The sequence below is a fragment of the Apis dorsata genome, unplaced genomic scaffold (genome assembly GCF_000469605.1).
Source record: "Apis dorsata unplaced genomic scaffold, Apis dorsata 1.3 scaffold_135, whole genome shotgun sequence".
In the NCBI taxonomy this organism is placed as follows: domain Eukaryota; kingdom Metazoa; phylum Arthropoda; class Insecta; order Hymenoptera; family Apidae; genus Apis; species Apis dorsata.
In genome coordinates, this window is record NW_006263427.1 from 12047 (window position 1) to 22076 (window position 10030).

Sequence of the window (10030 nt, forward strand, 5' to 3'; positions counted from 1 at the left end):
CATATAACAATTATAAAGAATTGGTACAAGTGACACCATCTGTTGACGGTTAAAGACATTAATTCAAAAATGTGAAACATATAATACGAATGTATTAGCAGTGACATCTCTTGAGTATACAAGACATCTCTCTAAAAGCACATTGAAAAGAGTGTAAGAATTTATCATTATCGCTATCTTTTGAGTATTTGTGGAAATATATTTTTAGTATTCAGAAGTTTCATTTCCGATACACTGATGGTGGTACTGATTATTCCTTTTTTTACTTATCTTTATCATTATTTCATTATTTGCTTTCCTTGTGTTATACTTGCTCTCCGTGTTTTATTCATGGTTTATTGTCAAATGAAAATATTTGATGTTTTAATATTTAAATGAAGCATTTAAATGTTATAATTTTTAATATTTTTAATAAAATAATTTATTAATTTTTAGTAATTTATTAATGTAATATAATAAATAATTTATTATATTACAAAAATTTATATTATAAAAATATATATTATAAAAATTTTTATTTTTTTTTTTAAGTTATTAAGTATAGTTTTTTATTGATTAATTATTAATTATAACTTATTATAATTCAATATCAATCACCGATTGATACATTTTATATTAAATTGTAATATGAATATGAGTAAAATGATTATTCATCTACATCGGTACATAATGTACATGCAAAAAAATAAGTAGATATTTAATATATATAAAGTATCAAGGTATCAGTTTATCAGTGTAGTATGTCTGTGTCTGTGTGACTGTATGTCTATTATTACATGCTTAATAGTGTTTTTATTATTTTTATATTAAATTATATTTCATTAATAAAATAAAAAAGTAACAATGGCAGAATTTGTGGAAAAACGATGCGAGGATATGATTCCCGAATTAGAACAAATGGAAAGAATTAAAATTTTTGATAAAAATGAAATTCGGTAAGTGAAAAGGTTATTCTGTGATATATTTCAAAAAAGAATTAATATTTTTATGAATTATATAGAGGAATCGCAAAAAAACTTAAAGAATATGAATATAAAATTCAGCGACATATGAAAACTAAAGAAGATTATCTAAGATATATACAATATGAAATGGATCTACTTAAATTAATTAAACAACGCAGAGATGTATGTTATTACATATTAATAAATAATTAATTATAATATAATTATAATGTCTTGCATCCTGATCGTAAGAACAAAATATCTAATTTGTAAGGCAGGATTTATATCAAAAATTTTATTTCTGTATGAATAATAAAATAAAATATTAATATTTCCTTTATTTATGTTAAATAAAATTTATTAACTAAAATAAAAGCATTTCCAAAAAGTAAATAATTTGGAAGATAAAATTTTAACCAGAATGCAAGATAATATTTAACAATGTATTAAGAATATAATTTTTTATTAAAAAATGTAAAAATTTATTTTATTTAATAGAAACTTGGTATTATGCAAAAGAAATCAGATATTGATTATACAATTATAAATAAAATAAATCATTTGTATAAAGATGCAATATTTAGATTTCAAGATGATATTCGTTTTTGGATTGCTTACATAAAATTTTGTAAGCATGTTGTAAGTATTTAATTTATAATATTTTTATTGAATCTTCTAAATTATTAATTTGTAAATATAAATATGAATATAAAATGTGGCAGCATTTTCACAACAATGTTAGTCACATGTTAGGTAGAATGTTACAAGTTCATCAAGATAAACCTAAATGTTGGCATATCGCAGCACGTTGGGAATTAGAAGAAAATAAAAATAAACAAATTGCACGTCAATTTCTTCTTCGTGGTTTGCATATACATCCAACTTCTCAATTATTATTTATTGATGCTTTCAAGTAAATCATTGCATCTTTTATAAGTTTTTAATATTTATATTAAATTAATATTTATATAACTTATATTTATTTATATTATTCTTATTTCTTTAAATATTAATTTTATGGCTTAGATTAGAATTAGATGAGGTATTAGTTAATGATCAGAAAAATGAAAATAGTGGTGACAATACAGTACAAACTGAGACTGATGATGATATGAGTATTGGATTAAAAAGAGCTTATATCATTTACCAACAAGCATCAAAACGAATTAAAGATATTAGATTTATAATAGAACTATTAAATATTGCAAAAAATCATAATAATACAGAAAAATTACAAAACAAAATTCTTAGGTAAATATAATAAATTATATTAAAATTGTTAATTATTTTTAGTTTGATTTTAATACTTTTTTTAGTGATATGATACAAGAGTATACTCATGAACCTCTAATGTGGGATACAATGGCCCGACGAGAATTAGAAGGACTTCTTCAACCTTCTGTTAGTAATAATACAACAATGAAAATTGATTCAGAAAAAACATCATTAAGAGATCGTATAACATCTTGTAATAAAGTTTATCAAACAGTAGTTAAGAAAATTAAAACTGAAGAAATGTGGTCTTTATACATAGAATGTTTAATAGAAATTAATCAAAAACCTGGAGCTTTACCAAATTTTAAAAGAAAATTATTAAAAACTGCTTTATCACAAGCACATCAAGTAAAAAAATTAAAAGAAAAATATTATTTGTATTGGGTTAGTGGTTACATTTAATTAGTATTTATTGAATAAAATAGAAAAGAAAAATTTTTAATTGTAATAATATTTCTTTAGATCAATATGTTAAGTATTGAAGATAAAGATGAAACAACCAAAAATAAATTAAAAGAAATTCTAAACACAGCAACTGAAACTATATCAAACAGTATAAGTCTTTGGCATGCCAGATTAAGATATTTATTTGCTATTGGAGAAGAAAAAGAAGCTGAATCTGTATTTTTGAAGGTACAATTACATAAGGAATTATTTTTAATTCTATATTGATATTATATGCATAATCAATAATTTTTTAGGCAATACAGATACTTGCAGAAAAATCATTACCTCTATGGAAAATAAAAATATTACATATACAAGCAAAATTTCCTGAAAAAACTGAACAAGTTTTTCAAGCAGCTTTACAAGCACATCCAAGTATTGCTCAAGAAATAAAACCTACTTACATTGAATGGCTAGTTCTAACAAAAAGTATGTTTTTGTTAGAATTTTAATTAAAGTATAAAATTACATTTGATGATAATGATTATTACTTATTTTAGGTATACAAGAAGCACGAAAAATATATGATAATCTTTGTTTACAACCTCCTTTTTCTCTTGAATTGCACAAAAAAATGATAGAATTAGAACTTATGCAACCTGAAATATCATTAAAACATATAAGAAAATATTATGAAATGTCAACATTACAATTTGGCAAAAATAATACAAATGTTTGGATAAATTATATTACATTTGAAATGAAACATGGTGATCCAAAGAAAGTTGGAGAATTACATGAAAGAGCAGTAAAAACTTTAGAACCAATATTGACAGATTTATTTATTTCAGAATACAGTTTAATTAAAGCCAATCCAGATGCTATTAAAAATGATATACAAACATTGCATACATAAATAGTAAAGTGTGTGCAGTGGAAATATTAAATAATATAATAATAAATAGATATTTTATGTATCTGATAAATATTCTTTTTAAATTTATATAAAAATTCCAATCAATTCATGATTCAAGTGGTATTTCTTTTTCCATATGTGTAAGAACAATGTTACGATCTGTTTCATTTGGCAATCGTGTTCTATCTCCTGTTTTTAATGTTGCTCTCATATCTAAACACATCACATCTGTTGCTAAAGAATGTTGCTTGTCATCTAGATTTCTATCAACTTGTAGAAGTAAACCTTCCAAATTATTATATGCTCCTCTAGAAAATAATAAATATATATGTCAAATATAAAATGTTAATATATTCGCGGAAAACCTTTAGATAATTATTATATATAAGTTCTAAATAACTACAAAAATTAATATGCATTAATTAACATTTTGTATACCAATTTTTCTATTTGCTATTAAAATCAATTAAAGGTTTTTCACAAATATATTAATATTGTAAAATATATTTTAGTCACTTTATGAAAAATATGTTAAAATATATTATCTAAATTATTGCACCATTATACATACTTTGAATTTTCCAAAACTTTAGTTAAGTCTTTTTCAGTTTGTGTCAAGTTTAAAACTTCATCTTTTAAACCTAATTCAGCTTCATCACGACAAAGTTCAAAACCAGAACGGTAAGTACGATTTTCTAATCTTGTTTGTGCACATTTTATTGAATCAATTTTATGTAATAAAGCATCTTCTTGTCTCACTATTTCTTTCTGTAAAATCTCCATTTCCTTTTGAATCTACATATACATATATAAATTATAATCAAATTTATATGTTTATTATATGTAAAATGTTAATGATAATTTTAATTTAAAAAATTATAATTACTTTAAGTTTTTGCCATTCTAATTCATTTCTAGCTTTTTGCGTTTGATATATTCTTTTACGTAAACTAAAATCCGTTGCGTCTTGTTGAGCTTTAATATCGTTTCTAGCACGTTCACGCATTACATTTAAAGCTTCTCGAAAAGTATATACATCGCTTAATTCATTATCAGCTAAAGTTTTAATATAACGACAATGTTCTAACCAAGCTTCATAAGATATTGAACTAAAAAAATAGAATAAATATTTATATTTATTTCATATATTATATATAAATATTTATTGTTACCCTTTTGGAATTCTTAATGCATTTGGTTTATAGCTAATATTTGCACATGTTCTATCTAAATTAAGATTTTCTTTATCTATTTTAATAGTTTCATCCTTATCTTCCACTTCTAATTGCATTGTAAATCTTACTTCTTCTAAACGATTTAGCTTTTCCCATGAAGCTTGCACTCTACATAAAATATTGTATTCATAACATTCATAAACATATTTAAATATGTACATATTTTTTTTATAGTTACCTTTGAGTTAATAATTTTTTAATATTTTCAATAACACAAAGTTCTTTCTTCAATTCTGTATCAGCTTCATCATATGTAAGTTCTGTTCCTCTACGACAATCTCTCATAGAAATACATTCTGCTGTTAATTGTAATGGAAAATTTAAAGTTTCTATTTCTTTTTCTGTATCAACTTTCTCATCTCGTAATAATTTAATTTCTGCAACTAATTTGTCTAACAAATTCTGAAATAATTCTCTCCAACGTGATAATTCTGTTACTCTATAAATATAATATAAAATAAAAATTTTTCTTATATATCATTTTAAATATTCATTACCTATCTGCAAGACGGGTATTATTCATGTAAGTATCCCAAATAGTCTTCACCATTGTCTCTGAACAAACAATTTTCCCTGTATTTCTTAATTTAAATGCATCTTCACTTTTGAAAGCTGCATTTTGCTGAAGATCCCACTGCTTAGCATACCAATCTGCTAAACCTATTATGAAAAAACATATTTCATATAGAAATTCAAAAATGATTAATTTATTCTAAAAATATATATAATATTTCGATTTAATATTTCAATAAATAAAAAAGTAAAAAAAAATATAATATTTAAAAAATTTTATTTAAAAAATTATATACATAATCGAAAATCATACTTACTTATATGAGGTAAAGGTTTTTCATATGTAGTTACAGACTTAGCCATAATTTAAATAATTATTAATATATAATGTTTATATAAAAGTCTTATAAAACGTACTGTCTTAATGATATCAGAAATAATAAATTGATATTTGGTTACCAAAGCAACGAAATATTGATTTAATATTTTATTCTATTTGATTATAATATTTTTATAGAAAGAAAGTCATTTTTAAATAAAATTATTCAAATATTATAATTTATTGTAATGAGAAGAAAAATCTACCATAATATATATTAATAATTTAATAATATTATATAATAAAGTAATATTATTTTATTAATTTATATTTTTTAATGATCATATATGTTTTTATAATATAAATTTTATAATTTTTATTAAAAATTTATTATATATTTAAGAATATAACTAATATTCCGAAAAAATATAATTTTTTTTAATTAATTTAATAGAAGTCAATGTTGCATCCAAAATAATTATTTTTAAATTTATTGAAAATCATTTATAAATATTATTTAAAATAATTAACAAAAAATAATCAAACAATTTTTTACATTAATTTATAATCATACATAAAAATTATAAAATAAATGAAATTTAATATTATTGTTTTTCATTTATTAAAAAATAGAAAGAAAAAAAGAATAATAAAAATTTAATTCATTTAATAAAAATTTTAATTTTCCAAAAACAAAGTTTTTAATTTTAAAAAATAAAATGCATACAGAAACAATAAGTTTAAACTTCAAGGGGGTTAAAATGAAATTTAAAAAAGAAATTTTTAAATTTTTAATACTCGGATTTATATATTATTATAATATAATTTAAATTCATCAAATTTTATATATATTCATTTTATTTATAATTTAAAAAAATTTTTAAAATGCATATAATCATTATTTCAACAAAGTGCGTTGTATTAAAATCTTTGTTTCAATATGGTGCTTGAGACCTCAGACTATAGTATAACCCGCCAAACCATTTTCGTGTTGTTTCTGAATATAAAGAATAAAATCATTAAAATTATATGAATAAAGAAGTGTTTGAATATTATTAACGATTTATAAGTTATAAGTTCATAATAAAATAGAAAAATTTTAGTTGTGAGAATAGTATGCGTAGATTAAGTATGAAAACTAAGCACACTAAATCTGAAACAAGTAATAGCAATTCCGAGGAAAATGGCGTCGGTCATTTAACCATAGTTGACAATAATAACGAAATGAAGAAAGGAAAGGAAAATAAAAACGCGGAATCACCGCGCAGAGGTACACCCAAAAAGCGTCCCTCGCGTAATCGTCATAGTCAGAAAGAAACAACTGAAAATTCTACTCTGAAGTCCGAAATTGAAGATACTCAAGCTGTAGATCGAGAAGAAGAAAATAAGAATGTCGGAAAGGCTGGTCCTAGTAAGAGACTCAAAAAAGAGGATCAAAAAATATCTTCTTTAATAAAACAAGAAGGAAATAATGAAAAAGAATATGAGGTATGTTAGATATCATATTTATTGTGTTTATTATATATATATATTACAATTATATGTTTACATGATACATCTATAAGTATGCATTATTCACTTTGATTTTTTGCGATCATAAAAAAAGATATTATATCTAAGACATTTTAATTATTAATTTCATCTCATAAAATAAATTATTTTTACAAGAAACTTAAATAAATCTAACGATATTTATATATATATATATATACACACACACACACACATACACACACAATGCATTATATATATCATATAATAATGTTATATTATTGTATTTATCAATTTTTATTAAATCATTATTTATAAATTGCTAAATTGTTGCATTATTGAATAATAAGTAAAAGATTTAAAATAAAGTAACTCATAAAAAATAAATATTAATTAATATTGTCATCTTATTTTTTAAACATTCCTAATATAATCATAGGACACAAAGTTGATATATGATATATTGATTCGTTTTACATAGAACATAGAAATTACATAAAAATTATTCTATGAAAATTCATTTTACTATAAAAAAAATGCAAAAGTTAACCTATATATTCGTATTTAGTCATGAAAGTATATTTATTAAAGAATACATTATCAACAAAAAAACATTGTTAATTACAATATATTTCAAAATTATGAAAAAAAAATTAAATATCAGTCCTAAATAGAGTCATTAAAAAATTATTTTATATATATTACCAATTATCTTTCGATAACTATATATTTATCAATTTAACCAAATGTTTTTTATTTTTAATTATTTTGATAATCTTTCCAAAAATTAAATTAAATGATACATAGCTAATGAAAAAAATTAAAAAAAAAGAAATCGATCGATTTCAACGACGATCGAAAAGAATTCGTGTTAGCATAGACAACCGCCTTACGGCGGCCAGAAAAAATCTAACTTAACTTAATCTAGTAATCGCAAAATGATCGATTATAATAATATAAACTAATTTTTCCTTTTTTAAAATTATTGATGCGTTAACTTGCATTACAATTTTTACAACTTAACACAATATATAACAACAATTAATATCTTGTATATTATATATTATGTTTCGATTTATTATATCGTTTTGCTATTGATTGCAATTAAAATAAATATATGTATAACATAATTATTATAAAGTCGTTTCAATGCGAAAATTTAAAATAAAATTTTTTAAAAAAGAATTTTCCGTAAAATAATTTTTATATATTTTATAATTTTATAAATTATATTTGTAATCCACAATTATATTTATAATCCACTTGAAATCAATTGATTGTGTCATATGTTTATATTTTTCATTTAAAAAATTATAAGATACAATTAAAAATAATTTATGTAAAATTGATTTAATAAGATTAGTAGAAATATAATAATTATTAATTATCTAGGTAGAAAAAATTGTGAGTCAACGTACTATCAAAGGTCAACGTCAATTTTTAGTTAGATGGAAGGGATATGGTGAAGATTCTGACACATGGGAACAAGAAAAGGATTTAAGTTGTCCAGAGTTAATAGAAGAGTTTTTAGCTGAAAACACAGAAAATGAAGAAGATATCAAAGCTAAAAGGTTGGAGATTTCTCCAAAATCACCAAAAAATAAAGTGGATAAAAAATCTAAAAAACCTAAAAATAATACAAAAAAACAAACAGAAAATGGTATTATTTTGTTTTTATAAAATTTTTAAAAATGATCTATTATTATATAATTTTTTTAATTAAATATAGGTAAACAAATAATAGCATCAGATGAAGAAAAAGATATAAAAGATGATCAAAAAGAATTTGAAGTAGAAAAAATTATAGAAGTACATTTTAAAAAAAATAAAACAAGAGAATTTTTAATTCGTTGGAAAGGATTTACATCAGCAGATGATACATGGGAACCAGAAGAAAATTTAAATTGTCCAGAATTAATTGCAAAATTTATGCAAAAAGTTGAAAAAGCTAAAATTACAGAAGCTCGAGAACTTCGAGCAAATCGTCCTCATACAAAAAGGTACACACTAACTACACATGAGCATGGAAGGAGATTATCTCGAAGAAATATGGACAAACAAAGGTAATTTTATTTCTAATAAATATAAATATCATTATATAAATATTTAGATTTTTCTTTAAATTAAAATTAATTATATTCTTTTTTTCTGCAGAGCTACTTATCATGAATGTGATGAATAAGTAATTATAGAATAGCAAGATTACAAAAAAATTATATTCATATATAATTTGCTTTCTGAAAATGATAAAGATTAATTTAAAAAAAATGGGGATTTTTCTATTGTTTAAATTTGTATAAAGTACAACAAATATTACTTATATATATAATAAACTATCATAATTATATAATGTCTGAGTTTCTCAGGCAGCAATTTAATTGGTAGTTTTTCCCAAATTTTGTTCTGTTTTAAAAAAGTTAAAATGTCTTATAGTATTATTTATATACATAAACATATATATATATATATATCTTATGTTATTTGATATTTTATATTTTTCAAGTAAAAAGAGTTTTTTCAATTTTCAAAAGTTATACAGAGCCTATTAAATCGCATATTTATTATATATTATTACACATATAATATAATGTGATCTTATAATTATTTTATATTTAATGCAATCTATCAAATATCCATCAATTCAATAAATATTTTTTATTATATGTACGAAAATAAATATTTAAAAATGTTATGATAAAATTTTAAATAAAATAAAAAGTAGTAATGAATAAGTTTTTTAGTAAATGATTGGTATATAAGCATATAATTAAGATATGCATACATGATGTAAAAATAATTTGTGAATAATATATAAAATATAACTTTATTTATAATTTGTAGTTTTAGAATGATTATATAAAAATAATTTAATAATTTTTAATTATAATTTATCATACAGTATTAATTTTATTAATACAGATATTATATATATATATATATATATATATAT

The 10030-nt window shown here is 21.2% G+C and overlaps 3 protein-coding genes across 5 annotated transcripts; 2 read left to right on the forward strand and 1 right to left on the reverse strand.

Moving 5' to 3' along the window:
- The first annotated feature begins 692 nt into the window (after positions 1-692).
- Positions 693-3609, forward strand: LOC102678242 (U3 small nucleolar RNA-associated protein 6 homolog). 2 transcript variants are annotated; one of them, XM_006613097.2, is made up of 9 exons: positions 693-935; positions 1001-1127; positions 1443-1583; positions 1667-1857; positions 1971-2195; positions 2261-2603; positions 2682-2852; positions 2921-3095; positions 3167-3609. In XM_006613097.2, exons 1-9 carry the CDS (start codon positions 844-846, stop codon positions 3520-3522), a joined length of 1821 nt encoding a protein of 606 aa, XP_006613160.1. In that variant the 5' UTR covers positions 693-843; the 3' UTR covers positions 3523-3609. The 2 variants fall into 2 exon arrangements, with proteins under 2 accessions (XP_006613160.1, XP_006613161.1); XM_006613098.2 differs by lacking the exon at positions 1001-1127 and having other exon boundaries at positions 710-935.
- LOC102678024 (tektin-2) lies at positions 3419-5742 on the reverse strand. Of its 2 annotated transcripts, none has more exons than XM_006613095.2 (7): positions 5588-5742; positions 5255-5417; positions 4936-5196; positions 4695-4865; positions 4409-4631; positions 4094-4317; positions 3419-3830 (listed from the first exon to the last, which is right to left on the reverse strand). In XM_006613095.2, the coding sequence occupies exons 1-7, from the start codon at positions 5631-5633 to the stop codon at positions 3629-3631; spliced, it is 1290 nt and encodes a 429-aa protein (XP_006613158.1). In that variant the 5' UTR covers positions 5634-5742; the 3' UTR covers positions 3419-3628. The 2 variants fall into 2 exon arrangements, with proteins under 2 accessions (XP_006613158.1, XP_031365139.1); XM_031509279.1 differs by having other exon boundaries at positions 5567-5717.
- A 776-nt stretch (positions 5743-6518) lies between these two features.
- Positions 6519-9427, forward strand: LOC102678493 (chromodomain-helicase-DNA-binding protein 2-like). The gene is made up of 4 exons (XM_006613099.2): positions 6519-7077; positions 8473-8740; positions 8810-9143; positions 9235-9427. Exons 1-4 carry the CDS (start codon positions 6706-6708, stop codon positions 9260-9262), a joined length of 1002 nt encoding a protein of 333 aa, XP_006613162.1. The 5' UTR covers positions 6519-6705; the 3' UTR covers positions 9263-9427.
- The last annotated feature ends 603 nt before the right edge of the window (positions 9428-10030 follow it).

Excerpts from the sequence above, each read along its gene's own strand:
- LOC102678242 (XM_006613097.2), top strand. The coding sequence starts at position 844 with ATGGCAGAATTTGTGGAAAAACGATGCGAGGATATGATTCCCGAATTA. Across the intron at positions 2,853-2,920 it reads CTGAATCTGTATTTTTGAAG|GCAATACAGATACTTGCAGA; the intron begins GTACAATTACAT and ends ATAATTTTTTAG. Across the intron at positions 3,096-3,166 it reads ATGGCTAGTTCTAACAAAAA|GTATACAAGAAGCACGAAAA; the intron begins GTATGTTTTTGT and ends TACTTATTTTAG.
- LOC102678024 (XM_031509279.1), bottom strand. The coding sequence starts at position 5,633 with ATGGCTAAGTCTGTAACTACATATGAAAAACCTTTACCTCATATAAGT. Across the intron at positions 4,632-4,694 it reads GCATTAAGAATTCCAAAAGG|TTCAATATCTTATGAAGCTT; the intron begins GTAACAATAAAT and ends CTATTTTTTTAG. Across the intron at positions 4,318-4,408 it reads TAGAATGGCAAAAACTTAAA|ATTCAAAAGGAAATGGAGAT; the intron begins GTAATTATAATT and ends ATGTATATGTAG.
- LOC102678493 (XM_006613099.2), top strand. The coding sequence starts at position 6,706 with ATGCGTAGATTAAGTATGAAAACTAAGCACACTAAATCTGAAACAAGT. Across the intron at positions 8,741-8,809 it reads AAAAAAACAAACAGAAAATG|GTAAACAAATAATAGCATCA; the intron begins GTATTATTTTGT and ends AATTAAATATAG. Across the intron at positions 9,144-9,234 it reads AGAAATATGGACAAACAAAG|AGCTACTTATCATGAATGTG; the intron begins GTAATTTTATTT and ends TTTTTTCTGCAG.